General features: G+C 47.6%; 1 protein-coding gene across 4 annotated transcripts in view; it reads left to right on the forward strand.

Moving 5' to 3' along the window:
* Ufsp1 (UFM1 specific peptidase 1) overlaps positions 1 to 27,441 on the forward strand; it is a 171,008-nt gene that overhangs the window by 112,945 nt on the left and 30,622 nt on the right. For 3 of the 4 annotated variants that reach the window (XM_075677960.1, XM_075677962.1, XM_075677961.1), the window contains one exon: positions 12,787 to 12,866. In XM_075677960.1, the coding sequence (XP_075534075.1) occupies positions 12,787 to 12,866 (80 nt within the window). Of the gene's footprint in view, positions 1 to 12,786; positions 12,867 to 19,234; positions 19,394 to 27,441 lie in introns of those variants that run through there. The other variant, XM_075677963.1, reaches the window with a different exon arrangement.

Consider the following 27,441-nt stretch of genomic DNA (forward strand, 5'->3'; position numbering starts at 1 on the left):
CAGTCGTGAACTCGTCGAGAACTAGGCCTGCACTTGTACAAAAAGAAGAGGAAAGTGCAGAGGGCGCGCGCTGCACTGGCAAAGCGTATACGACAGTGCTGCACTCTCTGAACTCGTGCAGCTAGTGCAGCCAAATCGAAGAGGCCATATGTAACATTACCAGGAAACGCTTGCGGCGAACGCTATGCGCGAAGGCAAGCTCTCTGGTAGAAATGCGGCCTCTTGTGTGGGCCACGATGTGGCTGTGCCGAGAGCCACCTGGAGGTGTTGCAAGGAACCGGGTGTGCCGCTTTATGACCTTTGAAATTTGAGTGCGCCGGCGCGCGCAAATCTCGGAGGCAATGGCCGCTCTATGAATAGTAGACACGCTGGAAAAGGAGTTTGGGTTTTTTGAGTTTACGCGTAGCGGAATTGTGTTCTTTCATATATTCAAATTACAGTCCGATGCTATAATTTCTGTAGGTTGCGTGTAAGTCCTACTTTACTATTTTTCTGACATAATTTACCTTGAAACATTCGGTAACTTCCTTGCGCTACATGGAGGGCCTGGGTGGTTGGGTATGCATGGTTCGAAAGGATTTTTTGCCGAAACAGTAGTCGACGCGGTACGCCAACGTTGGATTTTCTGCGACATGGGGCCCTTAACGCTATCGCGTTATACTAAAGGCTCATTCCTGTGTCGACTGGTTGAGAGACTTTACATGTTATCTCCTTCACGGAGGCTGCGGAGGCAAAAAAAAATTGCAGTGATGAGAGCAACTCAGTAAGCGTTAGAGGACTCAGTATACGTATAAGGATCGAAATCACCTACCTTCAATGCCAAACAGCTTTCACTAACTTCGATTCCAAGAGGCATCGTCGCTGGTCCAGCAATAAACAAAAAGGCCGGATCTCTTGGCCAAGATTGTGGCCTCCACAATAATTTTAGAGAGTACAGAAGCCTTGACGTTGCTCTTAGCAGCAGGAACACCGAGGATCTGGCTTCACTTCAATAAATAAATAAATAAAAGCCACAGAGCAGCGCAGCAATTGGGAGAGAATAGCTGGTTCCATGCAACTAAATTTATAGTGTAAAAAAATGGAGACCTGGGCAAGTTGGTTTACTTGCATTTTGAAGCTGTAAAAGCACACAAAGAGGAAAACGACGAAAGTGGACAGGACGAGGCGCTTTCTCACAAATGAAAAAAAAAACAATGACAACTGAAAACAAGAACGGAGTATAGGACGGCTGCGCATGCGTGTAAAGGATCACAGGTTAAATCATTTCAAAGGCAACGTTAAAAGTTAAGAAAGTCTAACTATCAAGAAACTCGAATTCCTTATCACGTAGCAAGACCGAGGGGTGACTGACGCAGTTATCACCTCTTCTTTATGTGGAAGGCCTCTGCCATTTCAAAACGCCACATTCATCATCATCATGGTGTCTGCCTTGACATGCGCAGATTTAGTGTGCCGGTTGGTGCTACTGTCTTAGCGTTGTATCTTCGATATGTTAATCACCCTCGTACATAGTCTTCAACATCGCCGTTCATGTTATGCTAGAAGTAGCGCTGCTGCATATTTAGGAGTGTCCAAAAAGCATTGCCGCGACTGTCCTCGTCTTGGCACGATATCAGAACAGACTGTTTTAGGCCTTCTGGTACCACGATGCGGTGTTTCGTTCTCCGTGGCCCCGTGTACAAGCCTGTCTTGTACGATGGGTTGAAGCTTGCAAGTATTGGTGCTTCAGGCAGTCTTTCAGCATGTACATAACTGTTTGGCATTCAGCAGTCCATGTTAGTAGTAAATCCTTCTTCTTCGTCAGTGGCTGAGCGATATTCGTATAATGTTTGATGTACTTCGTATGGCGAGAGGTCAGCCCACAGAACGATCGCACTTGCGTTTTCGAGCGTGGTTGCCTGTAGTTATTTAGGGCACTCATCCGTCGCGGTTGTATGGCAACTCCGTCTTCAAATTATGTACCTATAGGAAGCTGATAGAGTCAACAGCGAAAGTTCACTTCCTAAAGTCCACTTGTTGGTTGAAGTCTGTCTGTGTCTTCAGAACGTAGTTCATGATTCAGGTGTGTTGCTCGATGTCGTTAGCGAAGATGCTTATATCGTCCATATACACAAGGACGCTTTGCATGGCTAACGGTGCTGTACACAATCTAAAAATCATGCGTGTTGGCTCATAGTGTCCGCATTCAGTCACAAATGCTGCCCTCTCGATGTCGCCTTCGCGCATTGGGACACTGAGAAACGCTTTCTTCACATTAAGTTTCGAGAAAAGTCGTGACCCTGACACTTTGCAAAGTAGTGTGTCGATTCTTGGCATTGGGTAAGCCCGTTTGATTGTTCGCATTCAGAAAATTGCCCCGAAGGGGCGTCTGCGTCAGCAGGCGTTTGGTGTGTTGCGACACCACGTACCCGAGCACACGAGGTTTGGACCCTCCCGAGTGTAGCCGTGCGCGGCTTAGCCGTGTCCAGGGAAAGGGGGATCCTGGGGGTTGAGCCGATGTCGGGTGTTCGGACCGTTAAGGCCCCCCGGCGGAGGCAACACACCTCTTTGGCCTCTGCTTCACGTAGACGGCACCCCCGGACTGACCCACCCGGGGGAAATCGGCAGTCGCCTTTTCCTGGCTCTCTCTTCCTACAACATTCGTCTTTCCCTTACTTTCCACCTTTCCTGTCTCCTTCTCTCTTCTGTTTATTTCCTTCTCCTTGACGGCAAGGGTTAACCCTGTGTGGCTATCCAACCTTGGATACACCATATTCGGTTATAGTGACGGCGTACGACTGGCGTCGTGCAGACTTGTATGCAAGCTCTGCCGCGTCCCCGCGTTGGGCTCCGTGGTGGGCGGTCGGTGCTGTTGCCGAACATATACATATTTTCATGGAAACTTCTTTCCCCTCCCTTATTGATCGCCATCAGAAACGAGGGCGCACCGAAGATGTCTTCAAGTTTTTCGGACACAAAATCCAGAATTTTCCCCGCTTCCATGCTCATTCTGAAAAGCCAAACAAAGCATTGTGAACCATTTCACCATTCCTTGTCTCAAAGTCCTTGACTGATGTTTTTGGTCCAGGTTGCAAGGTGCCGAGGATGACAAGCGGTGACCTCCTGTTGGAGCTCCCCGATCTGAAACAATATGATAAACTACCGAAACTAGTGTCATTTGGGGAGACCCACATAACAGTAACCCCGCACCGTACAATGAACACCACCCGTGGTGTTGTGTCGGATGATGATTTACTTGAGCTGACTGAAGCGGAACTCCTGGAGGGCTTCAGTGAGTAAAATGTGATCAATGTCAAAAGAATTAAGATGAGGCGAGATGGCAAAGAGATTCAGACGAAACACCTAATAATTACCTTTGGTTCAAGTGTCTTGCCCGAGTCAATCGAGGCCGGGTACATCAAGCTCTGTGTTAGGCCGTACGTGCCAAACCCAATCCGTTGTTTTAAATGCCAGCGCTTCGGCCATAGCTCGCAGAGCTGCCGAGGCCCCCAAACTTGTGCTAAATACAGTGCCCAAGAACACACCTCTGAAGCTTGTGAGAACGCTCTCCACTGTGTAAACTGTGACGGGGATCACGCCGCGTACTCGCGGTCGTGCCCCTCCTGGAAGAAGGAAAAAGAAATTGTAACAATCAAAGTAAAAGAGAATATATCGTTCAAAGAGGCACACAGGGGGGTAGCATACCTGCCAAAGAAAAGCTTTGCCGAAGTGAAGCGTCAGGGCGCAGCGTCACAACGGCCTCCGGCGACTGTTCGACCCACAAGCAGTGAGTCGGCAGTTACGGCATCTGCCCCCACGGTGGTTGCAGCTAGCGCTGCTCCGCCAACCGAGCATAAGGGACCATCTACTCCGAAGGTGGGCGCAGCCGAGGCTGCCCCAAACTCCCCGGCCCCTTCCAGCGCTGGCAACAGCCGGCGCAGCCAAATCCCCCAGGGAGCCCCATCGACCTCCGGGCTGGTGGGCGCAGGGGTCTTGCCCTCCAAGGCGGGACTCTCTCTGGTAACTTCTCGCTCGCAAGAGCACGTGTCCGGAGCCTCACTAGAGGCAATGGACACTACACCTGTCCTCAAGGCGCACCAAACGCCTAAGGAACGGCGACGCTCCCTCGAACGCTTCAGAAAGGGCAAAACCCCGATTACAGGGCCTCGAAAAAGCTCTGTAATCTAAGGTATCATTTCCGTTTCCGTACACACAGAACTAATTTACTTTAAATATGGATATACAAATTATTCAATGGAATGTCAGAGGTCTTCTTAGAAACCTCGACGATGTGCAAGAACTCATCCACAAACACAATCCAAAAGTGCTGTATTTACAGGAAACACACGTAAAAACGAAACACAGAAACTTTCTCCTACAGTATGTTACGTTTCGCAAAGATCGCGATGATGCTCTCGCATCGTCGGCCGGCGTTGCCATTGTTATTCATAAAAAGCATAGCATGTCAACGTTTGCAGCTACAAACGTCCCTCGAAGCAATGGCGGTTTGAGCTGTTCTCCTAAACAAACTCATCACCATTTGCTCGCTTTACATACCCCCGCATTACCACTTAAACAAACATGAATTTCAATCCTTTATAGATCAATTGCCAGAACCTTATGTTGTTCTTGGCGATTTCAATGCACACAGCAGCTTGTGGGGAGACTTTCGTACCGATGCGCTACGTCGTTTCGTTGAACACTTCCTTTTTTCTTCCGATGCGTGTCTGCTGAATAAGAAGGCACCCACATATTACTGTCTTGCAAACAGAACCTATTCTTCAATTGATCTTAGCCTAGTTTCCCCATGTATACTGGCTGAACTCGAATGGGAAGTTATCAACAATCCTTACGGGAGCGACCACTTCCCCATACTGCTAAGATCACCTAAAGAAAACGAATATCCATCTCATCCCTTAGTTCGAAATGCCCTAAATTTTCAACCAGTTGAGCAAAGAAGGCTGTAGCGAAACAGCTTTTTAAATTTATGGTTTAGCTTGTCACGCCGCCGGCGCTGCCGCCGCCATCGAAACATGGCTTTGCGCCGTCGCCGATTAAATACCCGGCGCCGCACCGCCGACGCCGACGCCGCCGACTAGAAATGACCGGCACGCCGCCGCCGTTCGAAACCGACACGGCGCACACCTCTACCTCGCGCTGGACACCGAGCGCCCTCTGGAGCGGTGCCTGATTGCGCGCCGCTTCCGCGCAGCTGGCGTACGCGAGCGGCTCCTTCCGGCCGCCGTGGCGACGTCGGTCCCCAGCTGCAGCTGCTCGGCGCGACGGCGCCGCTGCCGCCGTCTTCTTCTGGCAATATAGGGAGCTTGAAATTTGTCCCTGCACTCCTTGGCCGCTGTGGGGTGCGGGCAACCACACAACGTGCCTTTCGGATCGCACTGGTGATCTTCCGCCGGCGATCGTTCGCCGCAGGTGCGACACCACTTTTTTTTTTTTTTTATTGCGACAGCGTGCCTTCTGGCATAAAGAAATATTTAAACGTGTAGATACACGCCGGATTCTCGGAGGAAGTCCAGCAATGTCCGGTGGTGGGGCCCCAAGATCCAACTGTCTACATCTGGCGGCCGACCTGGGGGTGGTCCACATTGAAGCAGGTGTTTCTGGCGGAGGGCATGTAGGGAAGTCCAGAGGAGGTGCCCAGCGTCCACCTCGCAGACAGGAGCGGGACAAAAGGGGAAGGAATCGCTGATGGAGGCACGGTACTAAATCGACCAAGACCAGGTTACCGCAGGTGTGAGGGCGACATGGAGGCGTAACCTTCGTAACAAGACCTCTTCCCAGCGCGCTAGGCCGCCAGGGAGGTGGGTGCCACACGGTGGGAGAAGTGCTCGCGTGGAGCGCCGAAGGTGTTCTTTTTATGTGAGGAGCCTTGTCTCCGGAGAGGTGGGGGCCAATTGAAGTGGACGAGAAGTTTTGTTACGGCTCCCTGCATCCACTAAGGCTTCTGTGGGATGTGCATTGCGACGTATCCATTGTGTACGTAGTGTAACAGGCAATTTCTCCACTGTGTCCTGAATCTCCTGTGCCAAAACGTCGGAATTCAGAACATGCCGCAGACAACGGATGACAGCTGAAGAATCGGTGAAGATGTCAATGTGTCTACTAGACGGCGGAAGCAGCGGACAGAGGATGGATATTGCGTCTCGGATTGCAAATGGCTCCGCCTGTGTCGACGGCCAGGCAGGGGAGCAAGCATACGAGCAGGTTGCTATTTCTGACAATATTTCCGGACAAGCGATAGCCGTGGTGACGTGATCATCACTCACACCAGCGTCGACATGCGCTACATGTCTGCACGAAGAGCTTGCACTCGTAGTTGATGAGCTATTTGCTATTATACTTGACTCTCTAAGGTGGCCAATGGATCGTGTGTGTATGCGAGTCAGAGGCCGATTGTCCGTAACTTGCTGATAAAGCCATGATGGTCGTGGCGCGCAGGAATCGCAGGGCATCACTGAACCGTCTGCCATATACTTCTCAAGAGCTGCAGCTTCAGGGATATTATGGCACTTTGCGGAACGAGCTTGGCGACGCTGGTGGACCAGTTCGTCTAGCATATTTAATTGCGCTTCAGCCTGGAGTGCGTGAATGGGCGTAATTTGTGGGAGACCCGTAATAACCCGCATTGCTGCTCGATTGATAGATTCCAAGTGGTCCCACTCTGCTCGTGTCATGTGATGAAACTAGGCTTGGTATATCATGGTTATATTGCGCTCAGTTTTACAACTGAGCGTTCACCAACTAGCCCCCTTCATTGCTTTACTAATTGGTATATCAATCTTGGCTGTAGCGCAGTACGTATGAGGAGGCGGGCGATGGTGGTTGTGGCACCACCTGACTTTTGAGAAATCCTACGGATAAGTTGCAGCACTTGGGATGTCTTCTGACGTGCTGTGCGAATCCAGGGGCCAGCGGAGCCGGAATCGTACAGGTCCAGGCCGAGGACTCGGAGTGAGTTGACGATTGGACTTCTGCTTCCGTGCAAGAGAAGGACGATAGGGGGGGGGGGGTGTTAAACGCACGGCGGCCGCGCGCATTCGCGACCGGAAGCAGAGCCGTCTTTTGAGGCGACAACGTGAGTCCCAGAAAAGAACACCATTGATCTGTAATTGTAAGAGCGAGCTGCAACCTTGTGGCTTGAATTTGGAGAGACGGGTGAACAGTCCAGACTATGATGTCATCCGCATAAATGAGTGTGTGCAGGTCAGCAATGTCGCCCAATCACCATGCCAAGGGTAGGAGGCTAATGTTGAAAAGTATGGGGGCCAGCACTGACCCTGGCGGTACACCGCGATATGGCCGAAATGATCCCACATTCTCCTTGTTGATGCGGATGGCGAATTCACGAGACGTAAGAAAGGTCTGAATAAACTTGCATATGTGGGCGGGTAAGTGAATCCAGCGTAGCCCTTCAACGAGGGCAGCGTGGATGACGTGGTCGTATGCCTTTTGCACATTCATGCCGAGCATGGACCTCACTCGGGTCGATCGGCCACCAATCAAAACCATAGAGGACAAGTGACCTAGGCCGTCTTCTGCACCAAGGTGGGGGCGGAAGCCAACTTGCGACGGATGATATCAGTGATGTACGTCTAGCCACCACTGGAGACGGTTAGCCACCATGCGTTCCAACAATTTCCATAATGTACATATAAGAGAAATTAGTCGAAGATTTGATATGTTGTCATGAGGTTCGCCGGGCTTTGGGATGGCGATTATAGCTGCTTGTAGCCAGCGCTCCGGTACTTCTCCTGACAGCCATGCAGCGTTTAACGAGCTAAGAACATCTTTCAAGGTGGCTCCTTCTAGGTTTTTAAACGCCTCATAAGTCACGCCGTCAGGACCCGGGGCAGTCTTCAATTCGGCTTGCTCTATTGCAGCGAGAAATTCAGCCACCGTGAACGGAGACTGCATCTCAGCGATAGCGTGAGCTGATGGGAGTGCCCCTGCGCTCGGCGGAAGCGTAAATGGGGCGGAGACCACAGGTGGCTACGTATCATAACCGGGAAATAATGCCTGCGCTGTTTCAAATGCAAAGACGTGTGCGGTTTTGCCACACGCGAGGCACGCGCTGGAACCCGGGTCAGGAGAGCGTCCACCAACTTCCATTGCTCGGAACGTTCTCCAAATTGAGGCGGCGCTGGTGGTTGGACCTAGCGAAGAACACCAGGCCAACCAGCGTTGACGTGAGAGGCGGCGTTTGTGGCGTCTAGCTGCAGATGACGGTGGCGGAGTTGAGCCTCCACGGAATCTGGGTGTCGGCTGGCATGAACCTCTGCCTGGCGACGCTGTGCCCAAAGCTGTAGGAGTCGAAGATCTGGCGCCGGACGAGATTCTTCGACCCACGACTTTAAAGTGGCTGTTTTGACCGCCGATTGTAACATTGGGATGGGGTCGCATAGAGGGGCGAGAGCGTCCCTTGATAACGAAGCACGAAACGTGTCCCATTCGATCACCCTACATTGGCGAAGGAGGCGCTCGGTTTTCTGTGGGGCTAAGCCGAGCCGAATGGGATGGTGATCAATCCACCAGCTGTCCGGTTCCTGATGCCAGACACCACTTGCTTCCGGGGTTGGGACACACAAACTGGGATACATAGCGCAAGAATGGCACAAGGACGGAGCAGGAACATGGGACGAGCGCTAACTTTCAACTCGTCGTCCGTGTTCGTCCCGTGTTCCTGCTTCGTCCTTGTGCCATTCTTACGCTCTGTTTTTATGTATTTCACCAACACGCCCAAACTTCTTCCCTACTTGGGATACACGTCAGCCTGGTGTCCCAGTCCTCCACACCCGTAGCAGACTTCCCCGTGTGGCGTCGCTAGAGCTTGCTGCAAAATGTGCTCACGCCGCACCCTCATACCCTCGAAAAGCACCACCACCGCCGTGGTGTTCTTGATCCGCCTGGCCTCCAAAGCGCCCGGATTCCGATGATTTGCAATTCTCGCTCTGAGTTGACCCTCGCTGACTTCTGCGTCGACTTCTTGCACGCATTTTCGGGTGGGGCCAGGTGCGTCGCCACCCTAAACGTGCCTTCGCTGAGCCCGATTTGTTGCGCTCGGGCGTACGCGCGTCTGCGTTTTTCTCGGGCCGAGTGCACTCCACAAAAATGCTCTGAACTCCATTGGGACACATCGCGTCCTCTTCGATTGCGGCCGGAGCCAAGGATGCCACCATGGCCAAGGCTTGCTCAAAGCGTATTTTAGTGACCTTGTTTACATTATGGCCGTCTCGGGGTCTGACAATGATGCGAAGTGTCCCTCGGCAGTCGAGGAAGCCTCGAAGCAGCGGGGACGCGTCGCGTGGTGCGACCGCCGTCCCTTCGTCTGCCGCGCGTATTTCCACCGCCTTGAGCCGAAGAATATTATTCCCTGCGCCTGCCGGGCCAGCAGCCGCAAGCCGCCTTTCATCCCGGGTCGCATGCCCCTTCTTGAGTAATTTCTTCTCTTTCCACAACGTCCATGCTGGTTTCCAAGTCCCACATGTGCGGGAGCAGGCCTAAGCCATGTATTTAACAACGCTAATCGCATGCTTGGATTTCTACGGCGAAATTTTTTCCTTTGCTCTCTCCGATTTAATTATTAATGTTTACGCAACACTAGTTAGATAAAAACTAGAATATGCTTGCTCTATTTGGGACCGATATAGCTTTGCGTAAATCACCGCCCTTGAATCCGTTCACAACCGCGCTGCCCGATATGTGCTCTCAAATTACTCTCGCTACGCGAGCGTTTCTTCGATGAAAGCTAATTTAGGTCTACCGACCCTTCGCTTACGCCGTAAGTGCTTCCACTTAAAGACCCGCCATAGTTGCTCATTGGCTGTGGTGTTGGGCTGCTGTGCACGAGGTCGCGTGATCGAATCCCTGCCACGGCGGCCGCATTTCGATGAGGGCGAAATGCGAAAACACCCGTGTACTTAGATTTAGTTGCACGTTAAATAACCCCAGGTGGTCGAAATTTCCGGAGTCCTTCACTACGGCGTGCTTCTTAATCAGAAAGTGGTTTTGGCTCGTAAAACCCCACAATTTTATTAATTCCACTTAAACCTCTATCACAAAATTTTTTACACTAACCCAACACCTAAAAACGATCTTTTCCTCCCTCCAGATTACGTGTCTTCAAGGATCGATCACAAACTCAAGGTTAAAATTCCTTTATGTCGCACTAACAGTTGCCATGGCTATTTTTTGCCGCAAACAAGCAGTGACTGGAACCACCTTCCTGCCTCCATAGCTGCAATCGAACACACTACCGCCTTTAAAGTTGCAATTAACAATTTATTATAAGCGCACTCCTATCTCTAATACCATTGGGTCCTGAGAGTATGAAAATGAATGAATGAATGAATGAATGAATGAATTAATGAATGAATGCTCTGTCGTCTCAGGATAGGACACAATTATGGCGCCCACAGTTTTTTGCTGACTGGTGATGAACCACCAACTTGTGGTAGATGTGGTGAGTGGCTGACCGTCCTCCACGTCCCCAAGGTGTGTCGGGAAGCCGAAAAATATAGAAATAATCATTTTCCTCTACCATACTGCTATAATGTCCCTGCCCACGCCATTATGTTCCTTGAAGAACCGATTTTTCATATTAAAGCAGTCCTAGATTTACTGAATGACGTCGTATTACATGTAAGTAGCCCGAGAAATTTGTAGCACATCCTCTCGCCAGAGGATGCTGCTGCGGTAATGTATAATATAGCATATGCCTCCAGTTCCTTGCGTTTCAATGGCTCTATTTAGGTACTACTGCTTCTTGCCAATTCTTGCATCTGACTTATTTTGTATATCGTATCATTATTTCGCAATGCATTTTTCATGATCATAGTACCCCCCCCCCCACCTCATTATTCATTGCCATAATCTTATTAGGTGTAGATTTTACGCACTTTACGGCTACTATGTTTAGGCCCCTTTACAGCCACGTCACATCTGCTTCTCAGAATTCATCACTCCACTGCGAAGCACTAACACTGGCATGGCGCTCTTTGGCCATACCTGGCCCTTGCGCCACTAACCAACACACATTCATTCATTCACATATTAAGAGAACATCTCTGGTTGCGTAACTACTAAGCGAGAGTCACGCGATTATCGCAATTATCATAATAATGATGATAGTTATGATAATTATCATATCTAATTGTAATATAAAGCCTTGACGTGATAGGATATGAGTGCACGCTAACAACTATTTTTTCTGCTGCCGAGCGATGTTCACACCATCCCGTTCATGTTTTGTGGTATCGCAGTTTTCAGAGGGACCAAGACACCGTGAATAGTCACTAACGCGTGTTATTCACGTCTCGCTGCTACTAAAGCGTTTATTTAAAACGAGGCAAAGTGCTTTTCGTGATGTTCTCGAAACACGAAGCGATAATAAAATTGATATGATTGTGGCGACGGGCAGGTTCGAGAATCACACAACTATTTTTTCTGCTGCCAATAGACACGACAGCGGTTGCGGGCAAACGGGATAAGTTTAAGTTCCAGGTACGGCACGTTTCTGCTTTTTCTGAAAATTAAGCACCATGCTCATTTGTCAAGTGGATAACTTAAGCAGGCCGTACAGAAGCAGAGCCACATTGAAGCGCAGCATATGGTCTAGGCGACACTACGGAAGCAGCCACACGTGAAATCAACACTTCTGTGCCCGCCGCAGTAAGCTTGCGGTTTGCTTACCAGACCATAATTGTGAGCGCTTTGGCGCAAACAAGGACGGAACAAGGAGAGGCTGTGGCATTGCTTGAAGCCACGCGTTTGATCCCGACCTCGGCAGCCGCATTTCGACGGGATCGAAATAAAACACGCTTGTGCACTTAGAACACGCTGAAGAGCACCATGGTATCGAAATTAATCCGGAGTCCGCTACTACGGTGTGGCTCATAATCCGATTGTGATTTTGGCACGTACAGCCCCATAGTTCAATTTTTATACTTCTGCCATGACACGATGTACTATGTGAGATAATGAATATGCTCAACCCTCTCAAAGATTATGAAGTATGGCGCACAGTGCGTGTTCTTGTACTATGGAGACAAGCAGCAGGGGTGCACGCAAGGTAACGGTTAACATCAACTCACCACTCTCATGTTGGACTAAACGTTAAAGAAATTTACCATTCGCCGTCGACATCACCGCTATTATTGGCAATCAAAGCAAACAGTGCAGAAAGCTTCGCGTGTACCTCGATTCCCACCGTGCATGAGGTTCGCATAATTTTTGTTTCATCAGTAGTGCTTATGCAAGCGTTATAAAATGTTTCATTTTTTTATTGTGTACACTTGTTTCGTAGTAAGCTAAAAACGTGTCAGTAGTATTTTACTGTATTTGTTTTGTACATCGAAACCGGTGGTGCTAAAGCAGTGACTGATGAAATTGTTTAGTTTTCCTTAAGCGCCTTGTCCGTTGTACATGTTCCTTTTTTAGCCCGCGTCTTCGTAGCGCTCTTTTCTTCAAGTATGCAAAACCAATTCGCCCACATCAAGCTTCTGCTCCTTAAGACAGTTTGAGCATTTGAGTATATTGTGATTGTCACTGGGGTCATTTGGCTGGGTCTTAAGAGACCTAAGCACAGAATGCTTCTGAGATAGAAATTCCCAAAATTAATCTTACAACACCTCGTCTGCATCACGCCCGTTTGTACAAGTAAGCGGGTGAGGTGTTGGAGGCAACGGCCAAGTGTTGACATGCAAACCTGCGCAGAGAGCTTGCATGCTCTGTTTTGAAACTGTCCACATTAAATAGCTTTCCGTTGACTGGTTTTCATTGAATCCCAAATAGGTGGCGACTCTGACGCATCTTCAAAGGGCATTCTTGGAGTCTGCCGCACATCATCGGAAAAATCCCATCTACTTGTTCTAGTGAGTATTAGTGACAGCTGGCAATTTTCACCTGTGTGAGATGGACGAGTCTGGAAGGCCTTGAACAGATAGACACTGGTTCGTAATTCTTGAGAAAAGGCTCTCATTGAACATTTATGAATGTAGGCACCAGGGCTAGATGTAACTCATTCAGAGAAATTTTGCAAAGACGTCTCCAGGTTTGTCGAAGTAACAAAGATAGCTTATTCATGGCGTCTTATCATTTCCAGCAGTTTTTTCCGGTAAGAGCACAATGAATTATTTCCATATTTATGCCTTGATAAGTTTGCTTGAAAAATCAAACCCTCGGCAAATAAAAATAAAATGAAGTAATGTCAACTGAGGTTTCGAGGCCCATGTAGGTCACACTGACATTGTGAACAAGGGACCCGTGTAGGCCCTAAAAGGTCAATCAAAATTATCATATTTTTAATAGTCGGTGTGTTTTATTTCAGTTATGCAGTTTCCTCACCAGACGGGTTTATATCGAACACTCAACTAAAATATCTTACACTGTACAAATTAACCCTGTAATGCCGAGACAGAGTTCTGCATGAAGAACACTTGGAACAAAATGTTCACCTTTATTTCTAGACTTGGAAAGTACTCTTGTACAAAAACAAGCAAATTGTGAAATGTTACTGGAGGTATAACTTAATTATTATCGCAAGTATTCAAATATTGCTTAGTTTGTTGAGCTATCTGTGGCTGGATAGTTCAGATAGCCGGTTACGGCATGCCAAGAACGTAAATATAAACTTTGTATGAAGTTTTCTGCGCATAAACAAGCATTTTAAATCATCAAATTCACTTTAGCATATATGATACGTTGGCCATTACAGGGCTAAGAGGGAACGCTCCGGTACATCTTCGACTGGTAACCTACAAAGCATTAGTTGAATACGTTTTGTCCTAAGGGATTACTGTGTATGGCCCTTGTTCGCATAATAGGAAAGAACTTGTCAGAAAGTTATATACAAGAATTGTAATATAGGTTGTTATAGCACTGGTCTAAACCATATCAGTAGGGAAGATGCTTAGAGCAGGCTAGATACTTAGAAAATGAGTGAACTGTTCCAATGTACTGTATTGATCTTTGGGATCCTTGAGTAGTTGTGAGAAAAAAAAAGTCATGTTGAGGAAAACAGATACGCTAAACCGATTATGACAAGAGGACATGAAGATAATACCCAGAAGTACTTAATAACCTTAGTAAAACATTGTGTAGCATCATTATGATCGCGACAGAAAATGATGAAGTAAGAATATGACGTGCTGCAATAGTTTCTTTAATTACGTGAATTGTATTTCCTATAAGATTGTTTATTGTTTCATAAGCTCTTCAAGGTTCTTGTTGATCTATGGAGGAAATAAATGATCTGTTACAATAGTTTAAGTGACGTAATGAAGTTACTTATGACTGCGTGAAAATGGCGTGCTGCAGTAGATTCAGTGACTAAGTAAGTCGGATTTCTTATGGAACTATTGTGTTCGCCGAAAATATATCGTGTATCTAGCCGCTTTCATGGCCGCATGCCTACGGGAGACTCCGAAACCACGATGTTAGAACAATTGTGCCACCTCTTGCGATCAGCAAAACCCGTATATCGCGGATAATTCAACCTTGTTTTCAGGCATTTGAGATATACGAAATGAGCTTAGACTGACTCTACTGACATCATCATCATCAGCCTGGTTACGCCCACTGCAGGGCAAAGGCCTCTCCCATATTTCTCCAACTACCACGGTCATGTGCTAATTGTGGCCATGTTGTCCCTGCAAACTTAATCTCATCCGCCCACCTAACTTTCTGCCGCCACCTGCTACGCTTCCTTTCTCTTTAATCCAGTCCGTAACCCTTAATGACCATCGGTTATCTTCACTCCTCATTACATGTCCGGCCCATGCCCATTTCTTTTTCTTGATTTCAACTAAGATGTCATTAACTCGCGTTTTTCCCCTCGCCCAATCTGCTCTTTTCTTATCCCTTAACGTTACACCCATCATTTTTCTTTCCATAGCTCGTTGCGTCGTCCTCAATTTCAGCAGAACCCTTTTCGTAAGTGTAAAGGTTTCTGCCCCGTAGGTGAGTATTGGTAAGCAACAGCTGTTACACACTTTCTTCTTGAGGGATAATGGCAACCTGCTGTTCATGATCTGAGAATGCCTGCCCAATGCACCCCATGCCATTCTTATTCTTCTGATTATTTCATTCTCATGATCCGGATCCGTGGTCACTACCTGCCCTAAGTAGATGTATTCCCTTACCAGTTCCAGTGCCTCGCTCCATATCGTAAACTGCTATTCTCTTCCGAGACTGTTATACATGACTTTAGTTTTCTGCAGAATAATTTTTAGACTCACCCTTTGGCTTTGCCTCTCCAGGTCAGTGAGCATGCATTGCAGTTGTCCCCTGAGTTACTAAACAAGGCAATGTCATCAGCGAATCGCAAGTTACTAAGGTATTCTCCATTAACTCTTATCCCCTATTCTTCCCAATCCAGGTCTCTGAATACCTCCTGTAAAAACGCTGTGAATAGCATTGGAGAGATCGTATCTCCTTGCGTGACGCCTTTCTTTATTAGGATTTTGTTGCTTTCTTTATGGAGGACTGCGGTGGCTGTGGAGCCGCTATAGATATCTTGCAGTATTTTTACATACGGCTCGTCTACACCCTGATTTCTTAATGCCTCCATGACTCCTGAGGTTTTAGCTATCAAACGCTTTCTCGTAATCAATGAAAGCTATATGTAAGGGTGGATATATATATATATATATATTCCGCACATTTCTCTGTCACCTTATTGATAGTGTGAATATGGTCTATTGTTGAGTAGCCTTTACGGAATCCTGCCTTGTCCTTTGGGTGACAGAAGTTTAAGTTGTTCCTGATTCGATTTGTGATTACCTTAGTAAATACTTTGTAGGCAACGGACAGTAAGCTGATCGGTCGACAACTTTTCAAGTCTTTGGCGTCCCCTTTGTTATGGATAAAATTATGCTGGTGTTCTCCCCCTTCCCCATCTTTCATCGCACCCATCCCTCTCCCATGTGTAGGGTAGCAAGCCGGTTACGCTAAACTGGTTAACCTCCCTGCCTTTCCTTCTCTACTTTTTCCTTCCTTCCTTATGCTGGTGTTCTTCCAAGATTCCGGTACGCTCGAGGTCATGAGGCATTGCGCATACAGGGTGGCCAGTTTTTCTAGAACAATCTGCCCACCATCCTTCAAGAAATCTGCTGTTACCTGATCCTCCCCAGCTGCCTTCCGCCTTTGCATATCTCCCTAGGCTTTCTTCACTTCTTCCGGTGTTACTTGTGGGATTTCAATTTCCTCTCGACTATTTCATCTTCCATCTCTTCCAGTATCGTCGTGGGTGCCACTGGTACTGTATATATCTCTACACAATTCCTCAACCACTTGAACTATCTCATCCGTATTAGTAATAACATTGCCTGCTTTGTCTCTGAACGCATACATCTGATTCTTGCCAATTCCTATAGTTTCTTCTTCACTGCTTTTAGGCTTCCTCCGTTCCTGAGAGCATGTTCAATTCTATCCATATTATACTTCCTTATGTCAGCTGTCTTACGCTTGTTGATTAACTTGATTCTACTGACATACCTTGCGCTGAATTTCTAGTGAGAAGCCCCTCTCCCCCCCCCCCCCAAAAAAAAATTTTCTCGCACGAAAGGAAGGGAAAAAAGTGATGAGAAGGTTTGCAGTATCAAGCAAACAATAAAGAAAATAACGTAGTGACAGCAGTTGTTCAGCTTACTTACAGGTTTTCATCACGTCAAAAACGGTCGCAGTTGGCGTCCATTTGTTTGATTTCATTTCATTCATTTACTAATGCTGTTAGCCCATATTTGGGCCGTTACAGCGTGGAAAATATTTGTTGCAATGTAGGAAATGCATTGGCAATCACAACCTTGTAGACATGTAGATACAAAATAAAATTAATGTGCACAACCTGCGGCTCACAACAAAATACACATGCGCTTGTAGAAGCACACACAGCAACATCAATATTTCCAAGCAGGTGAAATTCGCTACAAACGAGCCGTCGTGGTTAATTTGGTAGGTCATAGTAAAGGTGTATAGATTTTTCTTCGACATGTGCACTTATATTCGTTCTCACGTGTTTTCGTTTGTGCTCCCGCAGATCACGAGCCTACATTCGCAACTGCTAAATTGCAAGTATTGCAAATGCGGCCGCAGAAGTGACGTCAATAGCTTTCCCGCGCGAAGTATACAAACAATATATATACATTAACGACCTACCAACGCATGTATCTTGTAATATCCGAATGTTTGCCGATGACTGTGTTATTTATCGCACTGTTGCCAACGCCTCTGATCAATTAACCCTTCAAAGTGATCTTAAAGGGACACTAAAGGTTACTATTAAGTCAACGTGGACTGTTGAAATACCATCCCAGAAACCTCGAAACGCTTGTTTCGTGCCAAGGAGAGACTTAGTTTAAGAGAAAATGCATTCTGAAGCGTCCGCGTACCTCTAGCGCAGTTCAAATCGCCCGCCCTCCGATCGAGGAGTACTGACATCATGGTCTCATAGTGACGTTGCGCCATCGGGGAGTAGAACGGCGTCCGCAGACGGCGCTACGGCTTTTCTGCGCAAAACGCGAACGCGCGGCCAAAAACAGAGCCAAGACAGAGCCGACAGCAGAGCGAAAGCGGGAGTATGGTGGCTAGCGGAAGGAGAAAGGAATTACGTCCCACATTACGTCCCACGGCACACGGAGAGTCCGTTTTCGTTAAACTATAGGCTGCGGCGAGCTCGCAGCGTGGTCGGCGTGGTCTATGAGAAGCGACGAGCCTTTTCGCACTCGCAACAGGGCATAAAAATGTGCGAATCGACGCAAAACTCGGCCTAGAAACGTGCTTCGCCACAGCCAGGGCTCAATACGACCCAAGCTGGCACGACCCAGATGTCGTTTCCCGCACCGCCACCAGGCGCCGCTACTATACCTCAAACTCCAGCGCAAGACGCCCATAAGCTGGTACTTCATTCTATGAAGCTAACTTCGACGCTCGTCGCAATGGACCCTGACACCGACAGATTGGCTCGCGATGGTGGGCTCAACTTCAGCGATTTGAGCACCGACGAGCGCGACCTGCTGCTGAGGGCTCGCACTGCCGGCGTCGTTGCGTACTACGACGGCGGCCTCGACACCGGCTCTCCGGAGCGGGAAAGCAACGAGGGCTTCCCACGACATCACATGGACGTGGCATTCTCGCTGCTTGTTCCAAATGAAAGTTTCGCGAGCCAGCAGAACCCTCGCAGCACGACGCGATAACGAAACTACTGAAACTCCAAAGCGTGCGCGGCGCAGAGTCGAGCGCGCAGAGTCGAGCGAAAACGAAACCTTTCGAACACCCATATTACTGAAGGGTAACGTCAAAATGTTATTTTTTTCTTAGAATCGAATAGACGTAGACAAGTAGCATTTTTTTCCGTCTTATAATCGAATGAAATGATATTTTTAATACGAGTCGTTGAGTAATAGTAAAACAAATTATGAGGAGTCCTTTCGTCATCGGGCTAGTACCGGAATGTCGCTGGGGGGTCTCAAATCGTGTCATGCATTTACCTCAATTTCTCGGTTACTAAAGCTCTGTTCGCGATTATATTGACGCCTTAGACGTTCTAGAACATTGCTCTACCACTTTAACTTGAGTTTCTGGTAACCTTTAGTGTCCCTTTAACTATGTAAAGAAATGGTGCGATGATTGGCTAGTGGAACTTAACCCTCACAAATGCAAAACCTTATCTTTCAACCGCCGCCGCTTTCCACTTGTTTTTTCATATGCAATTAGCAGCGTTCCTGTCGAAGCAGTTCAATCGTTTAAGTATCTGGGAGTCACTTTCTGCCATGACCTTCAATAACCATGACGTCATGACGTCAATAACATCATATCACCGGCAAATAAAACACTTGGATTTTTGCGTCGTCATCTACATAACGCAACTAAGAACGTAAAATTGTTAGCTTATAAAACTCTCGTGCGAACAAAATTGGAATATGTTTCACCAACCTGCGGCAAGCTTATATTCAAGACGCCCTTGAGTCACTTCAAAACCGTGCCACTAGATTCATTCATCGTTCGTATTCTTATGATGTGAGTGTGTCGTCATTAAAATTAGAATCTAATTTACCCCTTCTCTCATGTCGCCGCCGTATCGCCAGTCTTTCTTTATTCTATAAACTTTTTCATAGCTCGATGGGTATCCCGCCATACATTGTTCCACCAACACGCGAATCTAGTCGCACTGGTCATCCTCTTCAAGTCGCGCGCCCACGTGCACGCACCGTTACCTTTTCTACGTCATTTTTTCCTCGTACAGCTGCTGACTGGAATGGCCTTCCGGGAGACACCGCTGCCATCCCTTGTCCATCCACCTTCATGGAAAGCGTCACCAATCACCTTTCCCCATAGATTAACACATGGTTTCTGCTTATTTCTGTGTAACCCACCCCTTATGTAATACCCCGTTACGGGGTCTTTAAGGAATAAAAATGAAATGAAATGAAACAATGTCTGAGTGAACGCAGACACATTCGCGGTAGCTTAATCAAGGTGTCTACCAACCTGGAAAACCGGGAATTCTCAGGGATTTTTAGTAGTCTGGAAAAACTCAGGGAATTTGTGCCTCTATCAGGGAAAATTAGCTGTAATTTTATTGAAAGGGCCGACAGTCGCGGTAATGCTGGCTCGAGTAACAGAAAGGAGTCGCAACGAATTGTCTTTGACGCCCTGTGGTCGGCTGGAGAAGTTCCCAGTGTGCAGTCAGCGACCGACTTTACGAATTCCCGATAATTTGGACGGCTTCGCGGCACCACGACGTACCCCATAGAGTCAATGTGTCGGAACGTCTGAAATTTCAGACGCAAGAATTTTTTGCCGTCCGATTTTCCGGACGTTCAGGATGACCGCAGGTCCGCAACGGCATTAATCAAAGCCACGACCGCTGCCATTTTGATTACCTCGCTGCCTCGAACAGGCGCTATCGCATGCAGATCCGCTGGCAGCCGTAGCCGCCACTGTGGCAACGCTACGCCTAGCTGCTTCGACGTTCGCTATTAAGCTTCTTGCCGTTCGGTGCCGTGTTTCTTCATTTCTCCGCTGTCAGCAATAATTTTGGCTTCGACGCTCGGAAAGCACGGCGCATTCCATAATGCTGGTTCCTGAAAGTTAGTTTAGCCTCAGTACAGTTGTGTGACGCGGTGAAGCATTAGCACAAGTATTGCGGTGAAGCTTAATAAGCGTAGGAAGGGGCAGTTGTCACGGGACACGGTATGTATTCCTTAATTTTACACGCGTGCACCCGCCCTCTCCTGTCACAGTAGGAGCACCGCTATGCCTAATAAGTGTACTGACAGGCATTCAGAGCTTTTCCAGACGTGCCTGTGTCGATTTGAGCCCTTAAGAGCAGTAAAAGACATTTATTTTTTCGGACTGCCTGATTTTTCGGAAGTTTCCGTTGCCCCTAGGGTGTCCGAAAAATTGGACGTTCACAGGGAACTGACCAAGAGCATGCTTCAAATGGTCCGTAGTGCGAACGCGCGACAAAATGAGGACGAGAACAGAAAGGATCGACGCATTGAGGAATGAACGGGGAATGAAGTATGCGAGCGCCTCTTTGAAGGAGCCTGAGCTCCAAAAACACTCTTGGCTTACGCCGAGATGCAGGTGTCCGTCATACAAACCAAAATAAACTCTTTAAAGCAGTGAGGCACAACACTGAGGCGTCGTTAGCGGGCTGAGAGTATGTCAGCACAGTTGAGGTTGACTTACGAGCTGTTGAGAGAGACTCTCAATTGTGACCAAATTCGGGCCTCATACCACTGAGCTTGATATCAGTTGGTATAAATAGCTCGTATTCGAAAATATTTGCGTCTGTATGCTTCTCCTTCTTATTTGTACATATTTGAGAATGTCTGATTCGATTTGCAATTTCTTTCGAAGACATCTTATTTGCTGTGCATTTTACTAACCCCTCCCTTCTATTCTTTTTTTGAATAACATAAACACTACTCCTTAGTATTCAAACTGGATTAAGTTGGTTCTTTTAAAAAAAATTTCATGTGCTTACTAAAGAGTGACAGCATCGGGCGATATGGTTCCAGCCCGTCATTACATAAAAGATAGTTCTGCATCACTCAGGGAATTTCGCAATGGCACTCAGGAAAAACCTGGAAAACTCAGGGAATTTGGAAATGTCAACTTGGTAGACACCCTGTTAAAGGAGACATGGCATAAGCGCTTTCCAAGCATAGAGTAAGGCCGCTTCCAAGTTCTCCTATTTTACGCGCGGCGGAGAACCATATGTTCTTGCCATCCTGAGTATTTGCCCTTTGAGCGAAAGTTTCTGTCAATGCACCCTGCGCACATCCGACGCCGCAGCCTTGGGCGGTGTTTCAGTATCAATTCGGTCTCGTTCGGAAAGACTTCGATGCCAGAGGCAGGCAGAAACAACCGCAAGCTGCTTGGTGTACCACCGTCCAGATGCGACTCGTGAATTCCTGATAAGCGCTGAAAGATTTTCCGTTTATCATCTTTTTTAAGACTACATTTAAGTTCTGTTCAAAATTGGCGAAAATATATCGTGTATGAAGCCGCGTTGATGACCGCAATGCGTGCGGAAGACTCCGAAACCACGATGTTAGAACGATTGAGAAGCACTATGTCGTGCCACCTCTTGCGATCAGCAAAACCCTTATATCGCGGATAATTCAAGCATGCTTTCAGGCCGGTAGGGTCCTCTGGGCGGGAATTCTCCAAAATTAGACAGGGTTATTTGACTGAGCTAGCTTGGATGCTCGGTAGCCATAGTCAGAAGTTTCAACCCTCGCATTCTTTTCCCTGAAGGCGGCAAACTTGAATTCACTTCCCCCAGTACAGTACATCCCCAGGCTTGAAGTGACGCCTGACACCGGCAAAAACGCCCAGAGCAAGGGGGGCTGTACTTATCCAGGTACAACCAAATTAGGAAGACCCACTAAGCTTCAACAAGACACTCCCTCACCAGAACAGGAATTGGCCTCCTTGATGCAGTGTTCGGCGACTCCCTCCCGAACGAATCATTCGATTAACCAATGGCCCTCAGTCCCCAGCGCCTGTGGAGCAGCTGTGCAAGGCGCCGGTCAGACTTGTAACGCAGCAGAGGGTGCTAAGAATCTCTGGACCCGAACAGGCCGGCAATGGAAACTGACTCTTGCAACGTTTAACACCCAAACACTCTCGAGTGAGGCTAGCCAAGGAGGACTACTTGAGGAACTATCAGACATAATTGGGATAGCATTGGTTAGGCTAGAAGAACTGGTGAGGCCTATACAGTGCTGACAAAGGCCACGTCCTCTTCTAGAGACCTCAGACTCTGCCTAGGCGGCGCTGCGGAAAAGTCCGTCATCAGCGCCCCCAGCGCAGACTTGGCGCGAACTGAGTAGTGCAAAAACAGCTGTCCGCAAGCGAAGGTGCATAGGCCACAAGGGACCCTCCGCTTTCGGTTGTGTTGAGGCACGGTTTCCTAAAAAATCAAGGACCTGGAAAGCTTTTTCCGCCCATCCACGCTTCGGAAAGGGAGGAAGCTCAGCAGGGCGAAGTACGTGTACAATATAAAAGAAGTCTCGGGTGTTATTTCGGCGTGCTTCAACTCGCAAGTACAGAGAGCATCAGGTTTGTTTATAGGCATATCAGCATAAAAATCTAAGCATTTAAAATTGGTGCATATTGAAAATGTCCCGAACACAAGACTTAAGTATCTCCTATAATTTTACAAACGAGAAGAAAGGGGGTTAGCAGAGGGGCCCGATTTTTATTAGTCATATCATAAGAAGCCAACAAACACTGAGGCCAAGGACAACGTAGGAGAAATTACTTGTGCTTAATAAATGAAATAAAGAAACGATAAATTAATGGAAATTAAAGTGGATGAAAAAGCAACTTGCCGCAGGTGGGAACCGAACTCACAACCTTCGCATTTCGCGTGCGATGCTCTACCAATTCAGCTACCGCGGCGCTGTTTCCCCATCCACTTTCTTGGGTATTTGTGTGTCCTAGTAGAACCCTGGGAGTGTTAGCCAGCATCACCAGTCACAGACCTTGGAGGCGGACTTGGAACGTCCTTTTTGCCGCAGGCGTCACGAGAACGTGATCTTTTTGGGTGAAAGCAACTGGTCAATAAACCCACATATGCAACCTGAAGGCATCTACCTGATGCCTTCAGGTAGCATGAGGTAGCACCTTGACATTTCGTGTCAACATTATAAGCCCGTGTTAGAAGGACACTGCCCAGCGACGCTGTCATCATAATTCTGATCACTCTGGTGAGTTGTTTTAATCAAATGTGGCAACTGTATTAAGGTCTAAATGGAAGAAATAGGCGCGCATTTTGTGTGAAAAGGTTTGGTACTACTTTAACTGTTGTCTCAAATATGCACCCAGAAACGCTTTGGCTGTTAAGACGACGGCGCATCGTGTATAGAATATAAATACTTCACGAACACCATAACAGCAATCACACGAAAAAAAATTTCGTGGTTGAAATCGAGAACTATGCAATCACCTGCAAGCGATGAAATGTGTCATAGTGGCCCTCACTAGCTTTTATCGACGATATGGCACACCCCTCCCGCAACGGAAGCAACCGACTGTCGTTACGGCGAGGCGCGCTTTTTCCGCGAACCCCAGCATTTCACTACAACTTCGAATTGAAACTATGAAGTAGCTCTTTACAGCTCCAATTACAGTGCCTATATCATACTCGAGGCACTACAGCGCAGCTTAGGCTGCGTTGAAATGGAAAATGCAAACACATCCTGCCTTAACATGTCTCGATGCTGCGTTGTTTAAAAATTATGGGGTTTTACGTGGCAAAACCACTTTCTGATTATGAGGCATGCCGTAGTGGGGGACTCCGGAAATTTGGACCACCTGGGGTTCTTTACGTGCACCTAAATCTAAGTACACGGGTGTTTTCGCATTTCGCCCCCATCGAAATGCGGCCGTCGTGGCCGGGATTCGATCCCGCGACCTCGTGCTCAGCAGCCCAATACCATAGCCACTGAGCAACCACGGCGGGTGTGCGTTGTTTAATTACGCAGATTGAAAACTATTTGCTTCGTCAGTGCATAAAAGAAAACGTCGCGTACCCGCCTCTTAAAGAAGACACCACAAGTATCACATGAACGCTTGACCTCCACTGGGGAACAGTGATATCTTCAATATGTGAAACACTACTAATGAATGGGCCTTAGGCTTCTTGCTGGCTGCAGCGAACTGGTCCAAGAGGCATATTTCATTCAAATATTTCACCGCAGCTGCCTGTGTCAGTTCTCCAGACAAGATTCGTCCTGTCTGTTTCTCAAGCAAGAAGCACTAGTAACTTGCTGAAGTTGAACGTGTAGCACGGAAAGGGAATAAATATTGGTAGATTCCTTTCTGTGTGCTGCAAACAGCTGTAAACCTCAATGAGCTTTGCTTCAAGTTACCGCCACTTAGATTTAACCGGTGAAGAACGGCCTAATTTCGAGAACCAGTTAAAAACGCAAGTGGCGCTGGCCGAATCTAAACTACAGTGGTAGTTAAATCCTCGTGTTACTGCCGAGGGTTTCTGTGAAGAAATAGAAAAAATCGATATTATACCGTGAACTATTCGTCGTAAGCAAACAATGAGGTAGTTTTAGCGGGTTAAAATCAAGATAAATGTTGTAGAAGTCATATATAGTCGGCGTTTATTTGTGACACGCATATTGCACCATGGTGGGTGTGGAATCTTAACTAGATTCTTACGTGCCCTGATTTTGCGTCTGTGCTTTTATTATTCACGTGAGCTACCACTGGAAAGTGTAGATCCGCGCATGAAAAACCCGTAATGGGCTGGTTAGAGCTCCCTCGGGTGGCACTATGGCGTTGCCTTCGAGAAATATAGTGTCTAGGAAATAAGCTCCTTGATTACCTTTTCGCGAACTAAGACATCGTAAAATATATATTTGAGAGGCCCGTCATAAGTATACAACCATTGGGAACGAGAGCGAGCAAACGGAAATACCGCGGAAGGCTCCCAAACGCCGCCCGAACTGCAGCAGACGGCAGGTGGCAGTCCGTGCCCTGACGTCACGCGAGCGGCGCTCGTAGTGCCCCTCTAGGTCGTTCTCGGGGCGCCATGCAAGGCGTAGCGCTCGCCCAAGCCAGCATGCCGACTGCCCGTAGATGGCGCTACTGCGTAGCAATATGGTGGTATCCATGAAAAAACAGTGTATTAGAAGTATTGATCGAATTCAACGGTCCCAGAGAAGTGTAAGAACGGAAACCTTATACTAATCCACAAAAGGCGAGAAATTACACAATTGAACAAATTTAGGCTCATTAGCTTATTCCCAGTAGTATATAAAATATTCACCGAGATAATTTCCAGTAGACTAAGGGCAACACTTGACTTTGTCAACGAAAGGAACAGGCCAGCTTCAGGAAGAGATACTCTACAATGGATCACATCCATGAATGATCATTAATGAGGTAATCGAGAAATCTGCAGAGTACAATCAGCCTCTCTATATAGCTTTCATAGGATACGAAAAGGCATTTGATTGAGTAGAGATACCGGCAGCCATAGAGGCACTACGTAATCAAGGAATACAGGCCGCTTAGGCAAATTTCTTGCAAATTATCTAGAGTAATTCCACAGCTACTTTAATCCTACACAAGAAAAGTAGGAAGATAACTATAAACAAAGAGGTCGGACAAGGAGACACAATCTCTTCCTATGCTATTCACTGTGTGCTTGGAAGTATTCAAGCTATTAAACTGAGAAGGCTTTGGAGTAAGGATCAACGGCGAATATCCCAGAAACCTTCGATTTGCAGATGACATTGTCCTGTTCAGCAACGCTGGGGAAGTGTTACAACAAAATATTGAGGACCTGGCACTACGCCAAAGGCCGGGACATCAAACTTCACACTAAAAGCGGAGGAATGACTCCCATAGTATACTCAATCAAAATTCTAGGTATGGCAATTGAGGCCAATGGCGCCTATATCAAGGTGATGAACAAATTTATCACCAAGACGGACAACGCCATGAGGCTAACCAAAAGAGTCGCTAATAGACTTGCGGCAAGTTGTTTTTTTCGTCAACATTTATGGCCATTTATTTATCATTTCTTTAGTTCTATTAGTAAGTACATGTAATTTCCCCTATGTTGTCCTTGGTGTCTGTTTGTTGGCTTTTTATGATATAATAAAGAAAAATCGGGCCCCTCGTTTTTCGCCCCTTTATTTTCGTTCATCAAAAAGGGAGTAACCTAGTGTCTATTGGGGACAGCCCAGTTTCAGGGACCTCACACCGCACCGTGAACACCATCTGCGGTGTGATCTCTGATGACGACTTGATGGACCTCACCGAGACCGAACTTTTGGATGAATGGAAGTAACAAGATGTTATCAACGTAAAACGAATTAGAATGAGGTGCGGCGGGAAAAGAATCGACACCAAGCACCTAATTCTAACATTGGGTTCCAGTGTACTAACAGAAACAGTAGAACCAAGTTACATTAAGATCCTAGTAAGGCAGTGCATCCCTAACCCTCACCTTTGCTTCAAATGTCAAAGATTCGGCCACAATTAAAGCTTCCGAGGCCGACTGTTCTGTGCTAAATGCAGTGCACACGAACATCCCACTGAATCCTGCGATGACCGTTGTTAGGGTTGGCGTCTGACGCCACGGGCGACAGGTCATTCACCCTACCCTCTACTTGGTCGGAGCCCACGGGCGACAGGTCATTCACCCGACCTTCTCCTAGGATTCGTCGAAAAGAGGGCTGACTTCTGCGAGGGTCAGCGTCAGTCAGCTTGCGCACAAAGGGCCTTCTACCAGGATTCGTCGAAAAGAGAGCTGACTTCTTCTGCGAGGGTCAGCGTCAGTCAGCTTGCGCACAAAAGGCCTTCTACCAGGATTCGTCGAAAAGAGGGCTGACTTCTTCTGCGAGGGTCAGCGTCAGTCAGCTTGCGCACAAAGGGCCTTCTACCAGGATTCTTCGAAAAGAGGGCTGACTTCTTCCCGTGCTCGGTAATGCAGGAGGAGGGGCCCTCTCTGTGCCTGTCACGTGTCATCGACGGAAGCAAGATCCCGCCCACACCTGTAGAGAGCCTATTTAAGGGGCTCCGAAATGTACTTTTGAGAGACTTCATACTTCATGTTTTCCCTATTTTCTTTCAACTACCTTTAAATAAACCGTGCAAGTTTCGCACTAGCAAATCGTCTCGCCCCTGCTTGGTCGCCATGATCTACCGGATGCCTGCAGCCCGCCGACAACGCCACGCTACCCAATAAGTAATGTCGGTCGAGCTTCGATAGGCAGGCGCCGCTACTTCTCGGCAGCAGTACGATACGGTACCCTGGAGTACGCAACAAACTGGTGGCAGCGGTGGGATACGGAATCCTGGAGACCCCAACTTGGACGACATTACGAGATCTTTAGCCTCTTCGTCCTGGCAACAACGTTCGGAAGGAAGGTGTCTGGATCATGACTGCATGTGGTGAGTGCACGGCTT

The sequence above is a fragment of the Dermacentor variabilis genome, unplaced genomic scaffold, assembly GCF_050947875.1.
Source record: "Dermacentor variabilis isolate Ectoservices unplaced genomic scaffold, ASM5094787v1 scaffold_14, whole genome shotgun sequence".
Taxonomy (NCBI): Eukaryota; Metazoa; Arthropoda; class Arachnida; order Ixodida; family Ixodidae; genus Dermacentor; species Dermacentor variabilis.